We start from the raw sequence: 23394 nt of genomic DNA on the forward strand, positions 1-23394 counted from the left end.
GAAAAATTCAAAGGCTAACAGAGCTAAGGGGTCCTAGTCTTTGGTGTACCGTCCCTGTGACCCCTCCACTCGGCCATCTTCCCCAGTCCCACTGCAAAGTTTCTACATGAAGAAGATACAATAGAACCCTCAAGAGAGGCTAAAGACACATAAGTTCTCTGGGTATCAAGAAGTACTCTGCGGCAGGACTGTTTGTCCCCTCAAAAACTCCTCCTTGAGTAAACAAGTCTGAAAAATGCCGTTCATAAATGCCACTTACTTTAAGTAGTTCATACATATAAAACCGGATATCAAAGTCTGTGAGGATCTGGTAGAGTTGCTGAAACAGATTGCAGAAAACAGAAAGTTAATTTAGTCTTACTGTATTCTGTCATCCCAAGTGTTGGTCATTCGCTGTAAAATTACTTAGTGCTTACGTTACTAAGAAGTCTCATGACTTTTTACCATCTAACCTGGAATAAATCCAGGTTACAAATCAGGATGCAGTATTTCAATCTTCAGAAGAGAGAAAAAAACAAGCCCACATGGACCCTTTCTATTTAATGATCTGCATGAACATGTATACAAAATTACTTTATTGCGAGTCTGAGCTATCCAACTGTCCCCATATTTTTTTAAAATTTATTTCACTGGGGCTGGCACTGTGGTGTAGAAAGTTCAGCCTCTGCCTGCAGTGCTGGCATCCATATGGGCACCAGTTCAAGTACCGGCTACTCCACTTCTGATCTGCTCCCTGCTAATGGCCCAGGAAAGCAGTGGAAGATGGCCCAAGTGTACCAAGTGTTTGGGCTCCTGCCACCTACATGGGAGACCTGGAAAAAGCTCTGGGCTCCTGGCTTCGGTCTGGCCTAGCCCTGGCTGTTGTGGCCATCTGGGGAGTGAACCAGCAGATGGAAGATCTATCTCTGCCTTTCAAATAAATAAATGAATAAATAAATATTTTTAAAAATTCATTTATGTATTCATTACAGAGAGACTGACAGACAGACACACTTTTCATCTGCTGCTTTATTCCTCAAATTCCAAGAACTCAATCTGGGTTTCCCATGTGGGTGGCAGGAACTCATGTAGCACTTGTTAGACACGGAGTGTTAGATGTCATCATCTCCTGCCTCCCAAGCTCATTAGCAGGAATATGGATTGAAGAGGACTAGCTGGGACTTGAATTAATGCTCCAATATGGGGTGTAGGCATCCTGAGCAATGGCTTAACCCAATGTATTGCAGTACCCACCGTCCTGACCTCATACGACATGTAAACAAATTGGCTCTACCGTGGCACCAGTGTATTTTGAAGATCTGAGTGTATAGTTAAACTCTGAAGAACTTCCATCTCATATGATAAAATCACGGTAAGACAGGTTGTCGGCGAAAAAAATGAGGAAAATGAGGTGCCAATGAGGTACATCTGGAAATGGCAGACTTTCCAAAAACCTGTGTGTTCCCCAAATTCAATTCCAGGCTAGAAAAAAGGTAACATTCCGTTAAGACCAACTGTGGCTTGAAAGCTAATCAAAAAGGAGTGATGGGACAAACATTTGGTGTTTAGACAGCTACGACACTGCTTGGGGGTCAGCGTTGTGGCACAGTGCCTAAGCCACTGCCTGAGACAACGGCACCCCATATGGGTGCTGGTTTGGGGGTCGGCTGCTCCACTTCCAATCCAGCTCTCTGGTTTTGGCCTGGGAAAGGCAGAAGGTGGCCCAAGTCCTTGGGCCCCTGCACCCACATGGGAGACCCGGAAGAAGCTCTGGGCTCCTAGTTTTGGCCTGGCCTACCCCTGGCTGTTGTGGCCATTTGGGAAATGAACCAGCAGAGTGAGATCTCTGTCTCTCCTTATATCTCTGCCTTTCAAATAAATAAAAAATAAATCATATTAAAAAAATGCATCACTAACCCGTGTCAGAAATTATACTATTATCTTTGATAGTCAGTCAATTGCAAGTAAATCCCTTCACTCACTAATCCAAGCATTACTTTCCATAAAATCAAACATCTCTTGTTCCTCTCCTGGAGGAAAGACCAAGCAGGGTTGGCAATGTCTCCAAGGAGCACAAAAGGGAGAAAAGAAAACTTTACATTCACAGTCTCGAAACTGCAAACACGATAGAGAAGCAACAAATTAAAACGTAGCCTCACAAATACGTGTGGAGGAACAGGCAGTGGGGATGCAAGGAGGCAAAGGCACTTGCCAGCAGGTACTGCTTTATCGTTTGGATCCGTGCAAATACATCACCTGTTCAAAAAGGGCTTTTATTTATTTTTTTAAATAAAAGCATCCTATTTTCTGAGAACCATTTAACATTTTCTAAGAACATCAGGACTTAGCTTCTTTTTCAAATTTCTCTCTCTTTTTTTTGACAGGCAGTTAGACAGTGAGAGAGAGAGACAGAGTGAAAGGTCTTCCTTCCGTTGGTTCACCCTGCAAATGGCCACCACGGCCAGCGCGCTGCGCTGATCCAAAGCCAGGAGCCAGGTGCTTCTTCCTGGTCTCCCATGCCGGTGCAGGGCCCAAGCATTTGGGCCATCCTCCACTGCACTCCCGGGCCATAGCAGAGAGCTGGACTGGAAGAGGAGCAACTGGGACAGAATCCGGTGCCCCAACCGGGACTAGAACCTGGAGTGCCGGTGCTGCAGGCGAAGGATTAGCTTAGTGAGCTGTGGCGCCGGCCCAAGTTTCTCTTTCTAGGTAAGAATACTCCTCCCTCCCAGCTTACTAAAAAACCTGATTTCATTAGCTTCAGACGGCTACTAGCTCAGGGCACGGCAGGCCGGCACACCAGTGGGGTCTGGAAGCTGCTCCACACTAGGGGCCAATGCTAGCTGGGACTGAACTGCATTCTGGGAGAACAGCATCGATAAGCCTCCACACTGGCAACCACACAATTAAGGAATCAGGTGCAGAACTGTACTTCACTGAACTTCAAGTCAACAAACAGCCCACAAAAGACGAAAGATCCAATTTTTGACCCTCAGAGGGCTGGAACAGCTTATCTCCAGAAAACCAATAGGGGCTATTTTATCTGGACTTTTATCTATGGAATGCTTTCCTGTCTTACCATGTGGTATCAACACCAATCATGTGTGCAACAGCATAAGGCATAAAAACAAATGTCCCTGGATTGCCAACGTACTATTTCAAGCTATGCCACCAGTGTCAATTGTATTTAACACAAAAGACACAGCTGTGTAACACTGTTTAGGCCTAGTTCCACTGCAAAGTTGTTCACCTTCACATCTCAGGAGCTCTGGGTACGAGCCAACCAGACTACACCCTAACATGCAGTCACCTGGGGCTAACATGTAGAACTTTCCAGGGATAACAGTTGGGGGGGGGGAGATCTTTCAACTTTTGTAGCTCTGTTCACCGTGGCCTTCAGCACAACTGTGTCTATCATCTCCAGGCTCTGTTTGACACCTTCATTCTTCCCTCTGCAGTCTCCATGCCCCCAATCTGGAATACCCTCCTCCTCTCCTCAACTCAAAGTCAAACCCAATCCATCCCGCCCTGACCCCTTTCTACAGAGCTGACAGTAGTCTTTCTTTTCTCTGAACCCCCAGGCCATTTGCTCTTCAGGACACAGAAGACACCAGTGGCCCTAGAGTCAACATTTCTCACTCAGGTATTGGCAGTGCTGTGAAGTACTCTGCTGAAAACAAGGGGCTCCTTCATTGGGCTTATGTGCTGAAGTCTTGTGGCCACATACTATGCCAAGGTCCCCAGGTCACTCAGTCCTGCACCCACTTTTTCCACACTGAACTCTCCAACCACATTCTAAGTCCTCGTGCAGAGAACAGCATATGCTTTGCCTACTCCACACCCCTAGGGCAGCTCTCTGCCTCACACATTTGCATCATGTTCACCGGTCAATGGAACAAAACAGAAACTGTCTTCCAAGACAACACGAGCCCAGGACAAATCAGAAACAGAGGGCCGCACTGTGGCACGGTGGGTTACACTGCCACCTGTGACGTCAGCATCCCACACTGGAGCACCGGTCAAGCCCTAGCTATTCTGCTTTTGATCCAGCTCCCTGCTACTGTGCCTGGGAAGTAGTTGAAGATGGCTCAACCACTTGGGCCCCTGCTACCCATGTGGGAGAATCAGATGGAATTCTAGACTCCTGGCTTCACCTGGCCCAGGCCTGATCATTGCAACTATTTGAGGAGTGAACCAGTGGATGGAAGAGCTTGCTCACTCTCTACCATTCTGCTTTTCAAATAAATAAAATAAATATTATTTTTAAAAATCAGAAAAATGGGGCCAGCACTGTGACACAGCCACTGCCTGCAGAGCTGGCATCCCATATGGGTGCTGGTTCAAGTCCCGGCTGCTCCACTTCAGGTCCAGCTCTCTGCCATGGCTTGGGAAAGCAGCAGAAGACAGCCCAAGTCCTTGGGCCCCTGCACTCGTGTGAGAAGAGCCAGAGCAAGCGCCTGGCTTCTGGCTTCGGATTGGCATAACTCCAAGCCGTTGTGACTAATTGGAGAGTGAACCAGTGGATGGAAGACCTCTCTCTCTGCCTCTCCTTCTCGCTCTGTGTAACTCTTTCAAGTGGATAAATAAATCTTAAAAAAAAAAAAAAAATCAGAAAAGAGAGACTTGAAAAGAACCAGTTTCCCTCCATTCTTCTTAACAAACCAACTGAAAAATGTTGGTGGGAAGTTAGCTTTGCTTACATGTTCATAAATTACATGACTTACCAGAAACACGAAAAACAAAACAAAGAAACCCAAGTCTATGCTTCCCGGAAGATTGCTCCTCTTCCAATCCAACGCTCTGCTTATGGCCAGAGAAAGCAGTGGAAGATGGCCCAAGTGCTTAGGCCCCTGCACCCACATGGGAGACCTGGAAGAAGCTCCTGATTTCGGATAAGCCTGGCTGTTTCGGGAGTGAACCAGCAGATGAAAGACCTCTCCTTCCCTCCCTCTATCTGTACTATCAAATATTTAAATAAACTAAGGTAGTGACAAAGAAATGGCTCTTTAGTCCTAGTTTAGTTTCAAAGCCAAACACTGGCATTTCCCTAGAAATCGTTTTTATTACAGGACTACTAAAGGGACCGAGGTGGAAATTTCTTGGGTCTTCTAATAAAACCCCAAAGCTTGAAGAGGACAATGGCAGAACCTGCAACGTGATGATCAGATTCAGGGGCTCCATGGTCCCAAGTCACAGACAGTGACAATGGAATGGGCACAGGTAGGCCTCATTCCTACTGCATCAGCAGCAGCCACAGACTCCAAGGCCCTATCCTGTAACCACACACAAGAGTTCCCAAGTAGCTCTCCTCACCTGCCTGCCAGATAAGGAGTTGTGGACACAACAAACTTACCCAGTGCAGAATGTATACATTCCCTGACAGGCACAGCTCAGTCTCTGTCCAGAAACCCCAATGGCCCCCAAGCAGGGAGAAAAAAAGAGTGGTAGGAGTGGAATATAAAGCAGAAGTGAAAAAGGCATTTAATGCAGGAGTTACCAGTGTAGGGGTTATTAACATATAACCTCCAAGATCCAGAATAAAACCAAGGTCAACATTTTTAGAAATTAAAGGAAGGACAGCAAATCTTTAATTAAAAGATAATTAAAAGCGTAACTCTTTTAAGTAAAATAAATAAAATATTTTTAAAAAAGTCTTACAAGGAAATGACAGAACTTTTAATGACCTATGGTGAGGAAATGTATTTGGTCTGTGAACTTGGATCTGAACCATTAACAAGGCCTCGCACAGTATCAGCTGGTCAAGGCTTATCTAAGTGACAGAGAAATCCTCCAAACATTAATGAGAACCTACCATCTTCCAGGATAGACTGTCTCCCAATCTACAATTACTCTTCCCAAACCACAGGAAATGGAGAAGCACATCATAACAGAAACCTTTTGTACCTAAGATGGGGCCTTACAGTCCCCTGAGAGTTTTGAGTTTGGGAGTTCGCTGTGACTATCCATCCCAAATCTAAGAGATAGGCTGTTCCTATTTGCTTGTTTTGAAATTCTGTCTTTTGTTCCAGTTACAACTGTATATCTTATAAGCTTTTATACATATGAAGTTTAGCTGCTTATTTCAAGACACAATTGACCAAACCATAAACTGAAATACAGGAGGATAAGAATCAGTAAGGTCACAGACCAATACTAAGTTAATAAGCATCATATAAAAAATGGCCATGTATTAAAGTCACAAAGCAAAAGTTCCAAATAATCAACATTATATCAATCATGCTCTCTGGATACATTCCAAATTAGGAATTAATAAGAGAATAATTTAAAAAAATCCAACTGGACCTTGGATCATATATATTCACACACACAAAGCTATACAGGACATTCTGGGACAATAAATACCGGGAAGTGTTCGCATATGGGTTCCAGATTAGATGGCAGCACTGTATAAACTTTAAATGTGTGAGATACACTAACAGTGCTGTGGTTATGTAGGGAAATGTACTCGTTTCAGTGCTAGCACCCTAGTATTTAGGAGTGAAGTAGCATGGTGACGGCTGCAACTTACTTTAAAATAATTCAGCAAAAAAGACAGGAGAGAATGCAAACATGGCGAAACATTAACAACTGGCAAATCTAGGTGAGTATGAGGGTACTGTCTGCACTATTCTTTACAATTTCAATAGGTCTGAAGATTTTCAAAGTAACAAATTTGGGGAGAAAATTCAAATCCACAAGTTTTGGAGTTTGCATTTCTGATATGAACACAACTAAAATGATTTTCTGGGGCTGTACAAATGTAAGTGCATGTATTATCAATCAAGAAAACCTGAAGCAAGGCGCTGGCACTGGGGCACAGGGGAAAAGCTGCTACCTGCAGTGTTGGCATCCCATATGCTTGCCAATTCAAGTCCCAGCTGTTCCACTTCCAATCTAGCTTTCTGCTAATGTGCCTGGGAAAGCAGGAGATGACAACCCAAGTTCTTGGGCCCTGCACCCAAATAAGTCTCCCAGAAGCAGCCTTGGGCTCTCAGCTTTGTCCTGGCCCAGCTGCAGCCATTTGGTAAGTGAACCAGTGGATAGAAGATCGCTCGCTCTTTCTCTCCTTCTTTATAACTCTGCTTTCAAATAAATAAATGAAATCTTAAAAAAAGATCTGAAACAGACTGAATGAGCTGACTTTAAAGAAGTTAGGGAGAAAAATGGTGAAAGTTGAAGGAAGAAAAATAATTAACATAAGAGCAAAAACACAATGAACTGAAAAACTCATAAAAACAGGAGCTGAGCAAACTCAAAAGCTGGTTCTTTGAAGGATTAAAAATGATCTCTAACAAGATGATTTAAATTGGAAAGATAAAGAAAAAAAAAAGAGAAACAAAGCAAAGGTAAAGGTACAAGTAATTTAGGAAAGCAAGGGGCTGGTGCAGTGGTACAGTGGGTAAAGTTGTGGCCTGCAGTGCTGGCATCCCACATGGGCATTGGTTCAACTCCCAGCTGCTTCGCTTCCCATCCAGCTCCCTGCTAATGGCCTGGACCCACATGGGAGACTGCGTTGAAGCTCCTGGCTTCTGCCTGGCCCAATTCCAGCCATTTGGGTAGTGAACCAGTGTATGGAAGATCTTTCTCTACCTCTGCCTCTCTTTCTCGGTAACTCTTGGAAAGAAAATAATCTTTTTTTTTTTTCTTTTTTTGACAGGCAGAGTGGACAGTGAGAGAGAGAGAGAGAGAGAGAGACAGAGAGAAAGGTCTTCCTTTGCCGTTGGTTCACCCTCCAATGGCCGCCGCGGCAGGCGCGCTGCAGCCAGTGCACCGCACTGATCTGAAGGCAGGAGCCAGGTGCTTCTCCTGGTCTCCCATGGGGTGCAGGGCACAAGCACTTGGGCCATCCTCCACTGCACTCCTGGACCATAGCACAGAGCTGGCCTGGAAGAGGGGCAACTGGGACAGAATCCGGCGCCCCGACCGGGACTAGAACCCAGTGTGCTGGCGCCACAAGGCAGAGGATTATCCTATTGAGCTGCGGCGCCGGCCAATAAAATAATCTTAAAAAAAAAAAAAAAAAAAAAAAAAAAGATTTAAAAAAGCCTAACCACGTACTAGCATGACTAGCATGTAAATCATGAAGAGAATTCTATTAACAGCTTTGTGCCAATAAAATTCCAATTGAATTACTCTAGAAATACTTATTATCCAAATAGACTCAAAAGAAGATAAAAACTTGCATAAACCCTTCTTAGTATGCTTTAAATTTATTGATCTATTTATTTGAGATAGAAAATTCTCATCTGTTAGTTCACTCTGCAGTAGAGCCAAGAACTCAATCCACTGACTGACTCAACAGACCAAAAAAACCTGAAAATTCCACTAACAACAAAGTGGTCCTAAAGCAAGACCTTCAAACTCAAATCAGAGAAAGCCTCAGAAACTGGTAAGCCTCGATGTTGCTGCGAGAGAACAGAGGGACCTGAAAACAGAGAAATTAAGTGAAAGCCACATCCACACCCCGCAGCTCTCCTTAGCAGTCAGGTTCACCCGGGGAGCAGCACCCTCAAACAGGAGACGGCATTCAAGAACCTCGCCTTTTCAAACAACTGTAGCAGACAAACAACAAAAACACACACAAAGAAAGGAATTTGGAAGAAAAGTACAGAAAAGGAATGAAAGAGAAAAATATAATATTCTCAACAAGAAAATACAAGCTATTACATAAACCATGAAAGAACACGACACTATTTTTAAAAGCTCACAGGCCAAAATGGAGTTCTTAGATGTGAAGTCTAACATTCGAATGAGTTCTAGAAATTGAGAACAAAGAAGAAAGGAGAGAAAATCAAAAAACCTTAAAAGTACTTTTCCAAAATGGAGGGACATGTTTTTAGATCAAAAAAGCCCAGCAAGGATCCAGAGCACAAGATAAAAGGGACCCACATGAGGGCGCATCGCTGTGAAATTTCACAAGACTGGAAATGAAGGGAAAACCTTTAAGGCTTTAAGAAAAAGAAAAAAAAAAAAAGGGGGGGGGGTCACATAAAATGAATCTGTAGTGGCTTCAGGGGTAATACTGGAATAACCTCTTCAAAATTAAGGAAATTTTGAATTATAACCTAGAACTTTACACCGAAGCACATATACAAATTGAGGGGACAAAATAAAGATGTTTTCAGATATGCAACCCTTATAAAACATGAATTTCCAAACCCTTTAAAGGAGCTACTAGAACATGCAACCTGCTTCAAAATATTTCCTTTGAGGGTTAAGATTCCAAACAAATGATATGTACCCCAGGGAACTGGAAGTCCTGCTAACTGATCTCCAGCACGTAAAACAGGGCAGCTGTCTGTCAGTTAAAGCGACAAAATGCTGAAGTGGAAGTTTCCATGTGTGGCTACATAACTGGTGAATGGGGTATAGGCACGTGAAACCTGGGCACTCACATGATGACACTCCACCACCACCAGCTTTTGAACTTCTGCATTAGGAAAACATCTGGTCTCAATGAGGGCTGTCTAGTTCTCAGACACACACACACATCCCACCATGCACACCTGGATGAATGTTGGTGATTCACACCATCACAGCTGCAAAGCACTGTTACGCCACTGAATGAAGACACTTACATCCCACTTTTTAACATTCACTAGTGATTCCAACTGTAAGAAGTCATATTAACAGGAAAATGTCACATTTAGGAAATGCTATATTTACACAGACCTTGCTACTGACTGCTTAATTCAAAATAACTTTTTGCTCATTTACCACTAATTAACCTTAAGGTTAAGGATGCAGTGTTTATTTTACCCAAAGGCATCCCTCCTAATACAAGCATCTTTGAACTGGTTTGGTTTTGTCCCAAGCTCCAATGCTTACAAAATCCTAACTCTTTTACTGATGGAGTTAAAAATCACTCAAGTGTCCTCTGAATGCCCCTAAAAATCACCATCGCTATTTTGTTTTCACATTAGTTTTCAAATTATGCCCTAAAAAGGAGTTTCTATCAGGTCTCTATGCCTACCCCCAACAACTGTCACAAGTTAAGTGTTCAGTATGCAAACAACCACTAAAACAAATTCATAAAACCTAGCTTAGTGACCCTACCTCTAAAGGAACACTGCAAAATTTAGTATGCATTCTAAGTATAAAATGTAAACCCAGAATAAGGCTCTTCTAAAGGAGCAAATCTTAACGAGTTTATCATTTGCTTTGTTCACGGTGTACATAATCACATATGCTCATTCTCTGACAGCTTGAATCCAAGGTATTGCTTCTTTTCCTAAGAATTCTGTATCAGTTTATCCCTTCCCACGAGCAATGTTATATTTATCACAAAAATCAAAGTTAACATCTACTTTAAAGATACGGTGTCCAAAACAAGAGTATTACATACAGCATCAATAGCACTTAACAAAACCTCCTCACCTCCCAATAATCCCATGTCAGAAGGAAAAGGTATACGCACCTTAAAATCTGTATTATTGATATATTCAAATACCAAAGCTGGTGTCTTTGACTGTAAGAAAGAATACCAATGCTTGTAAGTACTCAAACAATGAAAAATACAATTTGATTCTGTCACAATGGTCCACTTCCAAATCCCACTTAGATGAAAAAGGGGATTCACTCAGCGGGGACACATTCCCTGCTAACGTTTTTACTTTTATGTTTTATGTGGAGAATTCGCCTCAAAATCACTGGGGATGGTGGGAAGCAGGGAAATGGGCAGAGGTACGGATGAAACAAAGCTGGCAGCAGGCTGATCACCCCTACCACTGGGTGACGTGTGTGGGAGGTTCAATACATTATTCACTTAGTTCTGCAATGGTTGAAACTTTTCATGATGAATTTTTTTTTAAAAAAAGATACACATTCTGAACAGCCTGTCACTGGCCTTGACCAACATGTTAATGGTTATCTGAAGAGTTACACTCTGCAGTGTTCGTCTGACAACTCTAAGAGGAGTGACACATTTCATCTTTGTGTCACAAAACAAGCATCTGACAGAATTATCATAGGTCTTGGGAATCTATCGTAAGTCTTTTCAGGATCCAAAACAAAAATGTTTTTTACATTATCACCAAACTACATTGTGAAATTACTCCACTAAAGAGTGTCTCACCTTACAAGCAGACATGTTCCCCCAAAACCATATATAATCAAGTACTTTTAAAGCACTATGATCTTTAGTAGGAGTTTTACTTTAGTAGGAGCAGAATGTTCAATCTCTGTATTACCAAGTTCAGGTGGGTACTTGCGATGCCTGCATCCCATGTTCAAGTGTCCGGGGTCAGGTTCCAGCTCTACTCCCAACTCCAACTTCCTGCTAATGTGCACCCTGGGAGGCTTCAAGTGATGGCTCAAGTACTTGGGTCCCTGCCACCCACACACATGGGAACCTGCACTGAGTCTCCTGGGCCTTTAAGGAGTGTACCAGCAGATGTCTGCCCCTCTGCCTCTCAATAAAATATAAAATACAATAATGCTAACTGTCCGTGATAAGCTTTCAAAATCTGAAGAAAAGCAAAAAAAAACTTGGAAATCTTCATTGCTGACAACTTTTGCCAAGGCACTAGAAGTTTCCTATGAAATAGGCCACATGCAGGCTTGCAGATCTTTGTGAGGACGAGAGCCCCAGCAGTAGCCATGATCAAATAAATCTGTCTTTTGTGGGCCCAAACTATAAGGGTTTCTTCAAGACCAGTACATCTCTCTAGACTACGGACTATATCTGATACTCTAAAAGCCAAGGGGTGATGGTTCCCTGTTGATTTTACTCACTGCAATTTACTTGTCTTATATGTCATGGAAAATACATAAAGTAACAAACTACCAAAACAGTACGGCATCACTAAGTTCTGTTAAATTAAAAAAAAAAAAGCAAAACAAAGATGCTCTTGGTATACTACATATTCATATTTTAACATGGTTTTTTTTTTTAAATGGTACGGCCTCTTTTTCAATTACGCCCTTTTCCAACATTAGGCAGTCCAAGGCCAGTAATTCCAAAGTCAGTCCAAGCTAATTAGGATGTGACACACTTTCAGTATTTACTGGATACAATCTGCTGTATAACCATCTCTTCAGGGTCTCCTCCTTCTTCAGTCCAACAATTATGGTCTGGAAAATAAGCTGGGTGTCCCTCTAAGGTCCAGGTGTTAATGTCTTGATCCCGAGTTTTATGTTCACAAATTCAGGATAGAGCTTCACTGAATCATGGTATCTGAACGTAGGGCCTCACAGAATGATTAGACTGGGTTAGGTTGTGAGGGCAGAGGCCCCATGAGGGATCCCTGCAGCTAGAGACCGTGGATGTGGAGAGCATTATCCTGTGTCTGCTTCCTGTCTGGCCGTGTGATTCTTCCTCCACAAGCACTCTGCTATCCATCAACTCACCAGACACCAGACCAATGGGACATAAGCCAAAAACAAAACAAAACAAAACAAAAACCCCAAACAAAACACTTGCTTCCCTCTTAAATAGCTCAAGTATTTTAGTTAAAGCAATGAAAGCCAACTGATACAAATGGTAGCAGGTCATCTTGGGCAAACTGCCTAACTCTGCAGCCATCAGCTCTTTCAGCTCTACAGTGCCGACAGTAACGGTACCGTCCCCTCTGCATGGCTGTCAAGACGAAATGATGTGTATTTAAACCCTAGGAACAGTGCCTGCATATAGCAGGTGTGTGCCACAGCCACTTCACAAAGTTAATGGAAAATGGATGTTATCAAAAAATTATGCATAAATTAAAAAATTTATATACCAAAATAAAATTAGCTTTTTATTTCATTATCCACTAAATCTTTGAACTACCCCCTATGAGGATGTCTTTAGACGACAGAAGTAAAGACCTAACTATGATGGGAGGAGCACAGGAAAATAAATGAGGTAGAGAACAGGCTAGTAAGTGGAGTGGAGGGTCCTGCAACCTTAGCTATTCAAAAATACTGAAGCTTAAGTTATCCACAGGGAGAAAAAACAAAATTAAATGGCACATTTAAAATGGCTAAAATGTAAGTAAAACAATATTTTTGTTCTACCTACACCTACAATGAGAGCGCTAATGGTGGATGCATGAGAAACAGCAAGACTACTTCCTTGGGGCTGGTGCTGTGGCGTAGTGGGTAAACCCGCTGCCTGCAGTGCCAGCATCCCATATGGGTTCTGGTTTGAGTCCCAGCTGCTCCACTTCTGATCCAGCTCTCTGCTATGGCCTGGGGAAGCAGTAGAAGATGGCCCAAGTCGTTGGGCCCCTGCACCCACATGGGAGACCCAGAAGAAGCTTCTGGCTCCTGGCTTTGGATTGGCGCAACTCTGGCTGTTGCAGGCAATTGGGGAATGAACCAGCAGATGGAAGACCTCCCTCTCTTCTCTGCCTCTCCTTCCCTTTCTGTGTAACTCTGACTTTCAAGTAAAATAAATCAATCTTAAAAAAAAAAAAAAAAAAAAAAAAAAGACTTCTTTCTCAGGGGGCAATGGGGCTGTCACTTGCTTAACTCTACATCAGATGCCTACATTCAAGTTTCAAATGTCAGGCTTTCCTGAGTGAGCTAAAACAATACAAATCAGTAATAGCAAGCTTTCAAAGCTGAGAGAAACGCAGGGCTTTAAGGGAGATAAAAATCTGTGGGCTAATAAAAATAATGAGGTAAAAGGCATGGGACCGGGGTTTTTCAATACACTTTTAGGTTCTATCAGAGTGGTGAGGACCATCTTATCATTGGGTCACCATGATTTTCTTTCTGGTTTTCAAAACCATTCAGTTGTAAAGACAAACGTCATCACCCCACCAAGTGTCCCTATTTGAGAGGTCAAACACACCCCCCCATGCCCACACCTGGGTTCCCTAGTGAACCCCCACCCCCCTCAACCACCAAGCACCTACCACAGGGTCCTTTACAGTGTCAATCAACTTAATGATATTTGTTCCACCACGAAGGTTCTCCAGAATCTTAACCTCTCGTTTTATCTTCTTTTTCTTCACTGGCTTAAATACACAAGAGTTATCAGAAGTGAGATTCCCTTTGAAGGAAATACAGTAAGTAAAACTTTAAAACAATGTTAGCCAATCAAATACAGTATGGTATCTTGTACACTCTGCTGTATTAAAGGGCATGCCTACATTAGAAGAGAAAAGATGGAGATACAACAGGCTTGTCCTTAAGAACCTTCACCACGAAGTGAAGTCACTGACAGACTCACACAGCTCACATGGCAAGACCTTTCAGTAGTTACATTTAGAGCACTTGAAAAACTGGAACACCCATGCCACACTTTACAAAAACAAAATGCTTCCTTACCAGATAACTGCCAAATGGAAAATGTTACAGATCTGAACAGCTGTCTATCATGCACTCACCAATGGAAAAACTGAAACAAAATGGTAGACACCTGCTCTGCCAATGAGTTACTGTAATTCTGTCTTCTAGGAGTGAAGACCGGGTCACTGACATCAAGTTACAAACTTGTTTCCCAGCTGCTGGCTCCCATTTCCTGTCACCACTCCCATTTCCTTCACATCTACAATCTGGAACCAGCAGGGCCAGCAACATTCCCCAACAGATCTCATCCCTAAAGAAACAGATGCTGGTCAGCAAAGGAGAAAGCTGATCTGTCTGGTACAGCAGTGATTGAAAACCGCTATTTGTGAACCCATCAAGGTGCTGGGTAGAAAAAGTAAAGAGCTTAGTCAGAAATACAGCACGCACATTACCTCTTGCTTAACCAGGCTGAAGAATTTGGAGGATAAAAGCAGTTCTGAAAAATAAGCGTATCACAAGGGAGTACGCATTATAAGGCACTTACGTACTCAGTAAATGTTCACATTAATATTTTCACATTTCTAGTTAGTACTAAGTCATATTTAATCCTCACAGGATCCTCTGTAGTAGATTCAGCAAAGCTGAGCTATTCGCCAAGGCCACACAGCTCAAGTAGGGACAGGAATCAAATCTGGGCATTCTAATGCTACATGCCACACGCGGTTCATGCTTGTTTCCCAAGTATGGCTAAAGGGAGAAACAACTAAGAAAAAGGAGTGCGCCACTGAGCCCCAGGCCGAGAGAGGCCAATGGGTTCTATGAAACAATCAAGTATGATTTTAACCAGAGAAACCCTCCTCTTCTGTTGGTCACTAAGATACACACAACAGAGCACAGGAGAAGACCGACACACGGAGCACCTGCATCACCTGCGCAACGGCAAGAACGTGTTCCTGCAAATCAGCTGCCGCAGTGAGGCCCCTGAGTTCAGTCTGTCAGGGCTCCTGTGCAGGTCTGGCTGCTGCGCATCTTCCCCACCTCCATGCAGGAAGCTCACTCCTCAGTCTGTGTCCAGTAGGAAGCTCAGTACTTGGGGAAATGAAGTACTATGCAAGCTGATCAACAGGAAGACTAGAAAGCCTGCGGATTTCAAAACTGTCCGTTTCACGAAACAAACCAAACAACTGTTTCAGAGCCACCACTTGCAGTGCTGGCATCCCATATGGGCACTGGTTCAAATCCTGGCTGCTCCACTTCTGATCCAGCTGCCTGGGAAAGCAGTGGAAGATGGCCCAATTCTTCGGGCCCCTGCACCTCCCAGCGTGGGAGACCTGGAAGAATCTCCTGGCATCAGATCAGCCCAGCTCTGCTCTGCCTGTTGTGACCATTTGGGGAGAGAATCAGTGGATGGAAGATTCTCTCTCTCTCTGCCTCTCTGTAACTCTTTCAAATAAATAAATAAATCTTAAAAAAAAAAAAAAAAAGAGCCGGCGCCATGGCTCACTAGGCTAATCCTCTGCCTGCGGCGCTGGCACTCCCGGTTGCTCCTCTTCCAGTCCAGTTCTCTGCTGTGGCCCGGGAGTGCAGTGGAGGATGGCCCAGGCCCTTGGGCCCTGCACCCGCATGGGAGATCAGGAGAAGCACCTGGCTCCTGGCTTCGGATCGGCGCAGCGTGCCGGCCGTAGTGGCCACTTGGGGGGGCGAACCAACAGAAGGAAAACCTTTCTCTAACTCTGCCTGTCCAAAAACAAAAACACATGACAACTGAATAATCTGTGGTTTTCTTTTGCTAGAAAGGACATTATGGGATAGGTGCTCAGTACAGCATACAAGAGGCTGCTTTGGGATGCATGCCTGCACCCCAAATCAGAGTGCCTGGGTTGAGCCCTGGTTTCTCTCCTGATTCCAGCTTCCTGCTAATGTGTACCCTAGGAAGCAGCAGGTGAGATGACTCAAGTACCTGGGTCCCTGCCACCAATGAGGGAGACTCAGACTGAGTTACCAGCTCTTGGCTTCAGACTGGCCTAGCCTCAGTGGCTCTCAGCATTTGGGGAGTGAACTAGGGGATGGAAGATTGGACTGTATGTCCATCTGTCACCTTGCCTTTTAAACAAGTCATTAAAAAATTCTGGGGGTTAGGGGCCGGCACTGTGGTGCAGTGGGTCAAAGCCCTGACCTGAAGCACCAGCATCCCATATGGGCACTGGTTCTAGAGCTGGCTGCTCCTCTTCCAATCCAGCTCTCTGCTATGGCCTGGGAAAGCAGTAGAAGATGGCCCAAGTCCTGGCCCCTGGCTTAGGGGCGCAGCTCCAGCCACTGTGACCATCTGGGGAGTGAACCAGCGTATGGAAGACCTCTCTGCCTCTACCTAACTCTTTCAAATAAATAAAATAAATCTTTAAAAAAAAATTGGGTGGTGGTGGGGGCTGGAATTGTGGCATAATGGGTTAAGCACCTGTCTGCAATGGAGGCATCCCATATGGGTGCAGGTTCAAGTCCCGTCTATTCTACTTCCTTTTTTATTTATTTGACAGGTAGAGTTATGGACAGTGAGAGAGAGAGACAGAGAGAAAGGTCTACCTTCCGTTGGTTCACTCCCCAAATGGCCGCTACGGCCAGCACTGCACCGATCCGAAGCCAGGAGCCAGGTGCTTCTTCCTGGTCTTCCATGCCGGTGCAGGGGCCCAAGCACCTGGCCCATCCTCCACTGCCCTCTTGGGCCACAGCAGAGAGCTGGACTGGAAGAGGAGCAACTGGGACTAGAACCGGCGCCCACATGGGATGCCAGGCTGCAGGCGGAGGATTAACCAAGTGAGCCACGGCACTGGCCCCATATTCTACTTCCAATCCATCTCCCTGCCAATGTACCTGTGAAGGCAAAAGATGTGCCAAGTGCTTGGGCCTCCACATACACACACAGGAGACCCAGATGAAGCTCCTGGCTTCAGCCTGGTTCAGCCCTGGCCATTGTGGCCATCTGGGGTGAGAACCAGTGGATGGGAAATCTCTCTCCCTCTGTCTCTCTGTAGCTGCCTTTCAAATAAATGAATCTTTAAAAAATTTTTTTCTAATTTTTAAAAGAAGCATAAAGATAACTGCTAAATACAGATGAAGACTGTAGATTAGTTAAAATAATTGTATCAATGTTAATGTTTGCTATTTGATCAAGGCAGTATATGGTCATATTAGAAACTGTCCTTGTTTTTAGAAAATACACACTACTTAGGGATGACTGTAACTTACCTTCAAGTACTCTGGAATAAATATGCACAAACCTATATATGTATACAGATATGTACATACATGTAAATGTATGGGACATACTCACATGGAAAAGAGAAGGCTAAAGTGAATGCTAACATTTGAGGAATTTGGGTACAAGACATATGGGAATTCCTGCAACTTTAAGTCTAAAACTACATCAGGAAGAAAAATACAAGCTGGCTACCTTGTATGTCAATGCTATCAGTATATTGTTCAATGCTTTCACAGCAAGCAAAGTCTATGGAGTTGTCACTCACTACTAGAAAGCAGCTTCAGATCTGTGGGAGTAGTAACACAGAGGGGAGGAAGAACCCAGCCAGAAGCCTGCACACAACCCCAAACCTCTTCTGCACCCAACAGTCAGCACCAGCTTCTTCCTGGGGGTGGCAGCCGTTTAAGCAGCTGCCCCAGATAAAGCCCTGCATTGCTCTCTTACTCAGCAACAGGTCGAGCAGGCACACTGTTCCCAGGCAACCCAGTTAGGAGGAAGCTATCTTTTGATCTGTCTGAAGGTAACTTTCACAGCAAACGAAGCAGTTGTGACTGCCCAACTGTTAGCAGTCTAACAACTTCCCAAACCAGAGACTGGCACCAGCAGGACAACTTGAAGTGGCACAATGGAGCCCCGCAGCAGCTGCAGTCCTCACATGGACAAAAGACCAACAGACTGCAAAAAAGCAAAAGGCCTGCAGCCCAGGACATTCTCCTCCAAGCATTAAGAGCCAGGCTGCAGGGGCCAGCGCTGTGGTACAGTGGGTTAAAGCCCTGACCTGCAGTGCTGGAATCCCATATGGGTTCTGGTTTGACTCCCAGCTGCTTCACTTCTGATCCAGCTCCCTGCTAATGACCTGGGAAAGCAGTAGAAGATGGCCCAAGTCCTTGGGCCCCTGCACCCATGTGAGACCCGGAAGAAGCTCCTGGCTCCTGGCTTCAGATTGGCCCAGCCCTGGCCACCACGGCCATTTGGGAGCGAGCCAGCAGATGGAAGACCTCCCTCCCTCCCTCTCTCTGTAACAGTCTTTCAAATAAACAAAATAAATCTTTTTTTTTTTTTTTTTTTTAAAAAAAGCAAAGCAAAAAAGGAATCAGGCTGCAGGCAGCTCCCTTTAGCCTTAGTTTATTTCTCTGAGCCTGACAGGTGTTCCAGAAGTTTAAACACAATGAATTCCAAGGCAATGCAAGTACCTTTTACTTCTAGAAATGGAATAGGAGAGAAATTTAGGATTTATGAGAGAACTGTTGGAATCCTAAGGAAAATAAATGAGGAGTTTTATAGCAGTAAGGATGCTCTGCCTGGAGTCTGTACCCATTCCCCACCGGGTGCACAAACGGCGAAAGCACACGCATCCCCAAGACAATCCTGTGTTTCACCTCGCAGTTCAGAAAGTCTGCCACGCAGTGCTCATTTATTCTGATTCATGGGGTACCTGTCTGATGTTTAAACTGGCTAAACTATTTTTTAAAACAAAAAAGAACTCAAAGTATCTACAGAAAAGTAGCAAAAAGTTAAAGAAAGGACATTTAAAGTGTAGACTTCCTAACCTACAATGAACAATCGCCGTAACTGTTGGCAAGAGTGTAGAAGTGTCGAGGAAGAAAGCTAAGCCTGGACAGGATCTTTAATCTCGACAGTATCTCTAACACCCACTGCACCTGGACTTCAACAGTTTATTTCTTCACAACCCCGTTTCTTCTAATCTTTCAAGTCTTACCATTCCAATTATACTATTAGTTCCTGGAGAGAAGCTATTTATTCTCAGGACTAAAAACTTCTTAATATATAAAAGGGCAAGGTATAAAATAAAACTGACAATGAGATACCACCTCATACACATTAGAATGGCTACTTTACACTTACAAATGGTTAATTTTGGGGGCCAGTGCTGTGGCGTAGGTTAAGCCTCCACCTGTCGTACTAGCATCCCATATGAGTGCCAGTTCGAGTCTTGGCTGCTCCACTTCCTATCCAGCTCCCTGCTGATGGCCTGGGAAAGCAGTAGAAGATGGCTCAAGTACTTGGGCCTCTGTACCTGGAAGAAGCTCTTGGCTTTGGATCAGCCCAGCTCCGGCCATTGTAGCCATTTGGGGAGTGAACCAGCAGATGGAAATTTCTGTCTCTCCCTCTTTCTGTCTATCTCTGCCTTGCAAATAAATACATTTTTAAAAAATGGTAAATTTTATATTGTATGCAACTACAATTTAAAAAAAGGGAAAAAACAGGCATACAGTGAGCCTTTCAATCCCACCAAGAGAATGTTAAAACTCTTTCTGCTATTGGTTCTGCCTCTAAATTTGTTTACTTGTAACCATAACATTGTTAGTACAATATATTGCTCCTAGTGCAAGTCACTGTCTGTCTGTCTGCCTGTCTATCTATCTATCTATCTATCTATCGACCCAGTTTCCTGCTGGTGACCTAGGAAAAGCACTGGAAGATGGCCCAAGTGCTTGGGCTCCTGCAGCCATGTGGAAGGTCCACATGAACCAAATGATGGAGGATCTCCCTCTCTCCCTTAACTCTTTCAAACAAACAAACAAATAAAAGGGGGGGGGGGGGTTCAAAAGCATATAAGTGAGGAGCTCAATGCAGGACCCAAGTATGCCCTCCACTCACAGCCCAAGGTGCCACCTCGGCTGTGAGGCGGCAGACACTGCTGATAGTCTAGAGGTGACCTGGAGCCCTGCCCCACACATGGAAATGAATATTCCATATCAAGATATTCTTTGCACACATAGCTTACTCTCAAGTAACTCTAACATAAAAAATGTAAAGAATATTAACCTCAAAATCTAGTAAGTGGTCTTGATGAGACTTGGAAAAATCGTATGGATTAAAAAAATAAAAACATTGCCTACTCAAGCTTCAAGCCTGAGAGAGTAAAGTAGCATTTCATGTACGCCATGGACACAAATCACGGAGAACCCAGGCCCGGGTCCCTGGAGCTCTCTGGGTGTTGGCTCACCCACATTTCAACTAGCAATGGGGCAGCTGTAAAAATCATTAGAAACAAATGAATTTCCTTGCACTTCTCTTGAGTGTTCTTCAGTCTCTGCACACAGCCCAGCACATCCCGGACCCAGCAACCTCCTACACCTAGCTCTTGCACCCCTCAGTCAAGTGACCCTGAATAAATTACATCTTATCTCTGGGTCCTGGTGTATCTGTAAAAAGGGTTTGGATTTTAAAGGTTTCTAAGCTCCTAAGTTCTGTGACACAGGTTAGCCACACTTTCCATCTGTGACCCCACAAACCTAATACTAGAAACAGCACCGACAGTTCTCACACAATTCTGAACAATTATTGTTAATGTTAGTAATACTTTAATAATATTGGGGGCCGGTGCTGTGGCCTACTGGGTAAAGCAGCTGCCTGCAGTGTCGGCATCCCATATGGGCACCGTTTCGAGTCCAGGCTGTTCCACTTCCGATCCAGCTCTCTGCTATGGCCTGGGAAAGCAGTAAAATATGGCTCAAGTCCTTGGGCCCCTGCCCCAACGTGGGAGACCCGGAAGAAGCTCCTGGCTCCTGGCTTTGGAGCAGCCCAGCTCTGGCTGTTGGGGCCATTTGGGGAGTGAACCAGCCGATGGAAGACACCTCTGCCTTTCTAGTAAATAAATAAATCTTAAAAAAATACATTGTTTTAACAACTATGAGACATTTGTGAAAGCTAGAATTCACCAAAACTGTAGATCAGTATCACTGATGTGTAGCTTCAGAAGCTGTCTTGGTACACATGCCTGAATGGAGGGTATAAAACCTACCACCACAGAAAGCAGAAATAAAAGAGAAAGCACTCCATCATCATGAAAACAAACACCAGTTTGATACAACATAAAGATCACCAGTTCACTATGAAGGTATGAATAAGGATCCATAGTCAACATTACTCCTTCTTTATCACTACTTCCTGCCAACACAAAATGCTAAGAACATCTATAGAGGCCAGCACTGTGGCATAGCAGGTAAACCCACTGCCTAGAATGCCAGCATCCCTTATGGGCACTGGTTTGAGACCTGGCTGCTCTACCTCCAGTCCAGCTCCCTGCTAATGTGCATGCCTGGGAAAGCAGTGGAGAATGGCCCAAGTGCTTGGGCCACTGAACCCATGTAGGAGACCTGCAGGGAGATCCTGGCTTCACCTGGCCCCACATGGGCCATTCCAGCCATTTGGAGAGTGAACCAGCAGATGGAAGATATCTCTCTAATTTTGTCATTTGAATATATAAAACTTAAAAAAAAAATAAAAAACACCAAAACAAGACTATCATTGTAGCATTGGCTCTAAAAGCTATAAAAATTTTTTTAAAGATTTATTTATTTATTTGAAAGTCAGAGTTAGAGAGAGGTCTTCCATCCACTGGTTCACTCCCCAGTTGGCCACAACAGCTGGAACTGTGCTGATCTGAAGCCAGGAGCTTCTTCCTGGTCTCCCATGTGCGTGTAGGAGCTGGACTTGGGCCATCCTCTAATGCTTCCCCAGGCCATAGCAGAACCAGATTGGAAGTGCAGCAGCCAGGACACAAACCAGCACCCATATGGGATACGGGCTCTGCAGACAGCAGCTTTTACCCACTACGCCACAGCGCCGGTACCTACAGTTATTTTTATTTATTTATTTATTTGACAGAGTTAGTGAGAGAGAGAGACAAAGGTCTTCCTTCCATTGGTTCACCCCCCAAATGGTGGCTACGGCCGGCGCACTGTGCCGATCTGAAGCCAGGAGCCAGGTGCTTCCTCCTGGTCTCCCATGCGGGTGCAGGGCCCAAGCACTTGCGCCGTCCTCCACTGCCTTCCCGGGACACAGCAGAGAGCTGGACTGGAAGAGGAGCAGCCGGGACAAGAACCCAGCACCCATATAGGATGCCGGCGCCGCAGGCGGAGGATTAACCAAGTGAGCCACAGCACTAGCCCCCCTACATTTATTTTTAAAAACAGTGTTGCTCTCAGCTTCTGCATAGGAAATAGCAGTTTAATTTGAAAGACGCCAAGGACTCAAGAAGTTGCAGTCCACACTCCCATGCGGGGTGCACAAATTCTACAAGTTGTCACAAATGGCCAAAGGCTTTTTATTTCTGTGTGTGTCTTTCCCACTTTTGTAAAAAAGGAACTGAATGGGGCTGGCGCTGTGGCGTAGCGGGTTAACGCCCTGGCCTGAGGTGCCGGTTCGAGACCCAGCCGCTCCACTTCTGATCCAGCTCTCTGCTATGGCCTGGCAAAGCAGTAGAAGATGGCCCAAGTCCTTGGGCCCCTGCACCCGCATGGGGGACCACAGGGAAGTTCCTGGTTCCTGGCTTCGGACTGGCGCAGCTCCGGCCATTGCAGCCATCTAGGGAGTGAACCATTGGATGGAAGACCTCTCTCTCTCTGTGTAACTCTGACTTTCAAATAAATAAATAAATAAATAAAATATTTTAAAAATAAAAATAAAAAAGGAACTGAAGAACAGTTTTTTTTCAAAACCAAAAGATGAAATTTCTGATACTAAAGGAGCTTTCTGTTCTGCTATATAAACCTCTACCATTTCCCCCCTTTTCTCCTCAAAACAATTTCTGTAAAAAAAAAGTATAACCTCCATAGTGACCGAACAACTCTTGAGACTTCAGTCTCAGAACTTCACTTGATAGAGGTATTTTGCACACCAGTTTTTAAATTCCTAAAACGTAATGGCCCCAATACACTCCGATCATTGAAACTGGAAATGTACCAATACAAATTGAATGACATAAAACTCCTCCGCAGTCACTCCCCCTGCAGCCTCTATCAGCTATGGGAAGAACTGACGACACTTGTAACTGACAGCAGAGGGAAGACTCCTCCTCCCCAAGGGGGACACCTTGCATCTCGGTCACACTTAGCTCCCGCCTGCAACTGCAATGTTACTCGACAGGGAAGCCCTTTCTCCATTCCTCCAAACTGAGCAGCTATTTCCTATGAGCA

The 23394-nt window shown here is 44.4% G+C and overlaps 1 protein-coding gene across 3 annotated transcripts in view; it reads right to left on the reverse strand.

Annotated features, from left to right (window-relative positions):
* Nucleotides 1-23394, reverse strand: part of CSNK2A2 (casein kinase 2 alpha 2) — a 41256-nt gene that overhangs the window by 14904 nt on the left and 2958 nt on the right. For all 3 annotated transcript variants that reach the window (XM_062177759.1, XM_062177760.1, XM_062177758.1), the window contains exons 3-5: nt 13818-13919; nt 10397-10447; nt 260-319 (exon numbers count right to left, since the gene is read on the reverse strand). In XM_062177759.1, coding sequence (XP_062033743.1) covers nt 260-319; nt 10397-10447; nt 13818-13919 — 213 coding nt within the window. The remainder of the gene's footprint in view (nt 1-259; nt 320-10396; nt 10448-13817; nt 13920-23394) is intronic.

The sequence above is a fragment of the Lepus europaeus genome, chromosome 19 (genome assembly GCF_033115175.1).
Source record: "Lepus europaeus isolate LE1 chromosome 19, mLepTim1.pri, whole genome shotgun sequence".
Taxonomy (NCBI): Eukaryota; Metazoa; Chordata; class Mammalia; order Lagomorpha; family Leporidae; genus Lepus; species Lepus europaeus.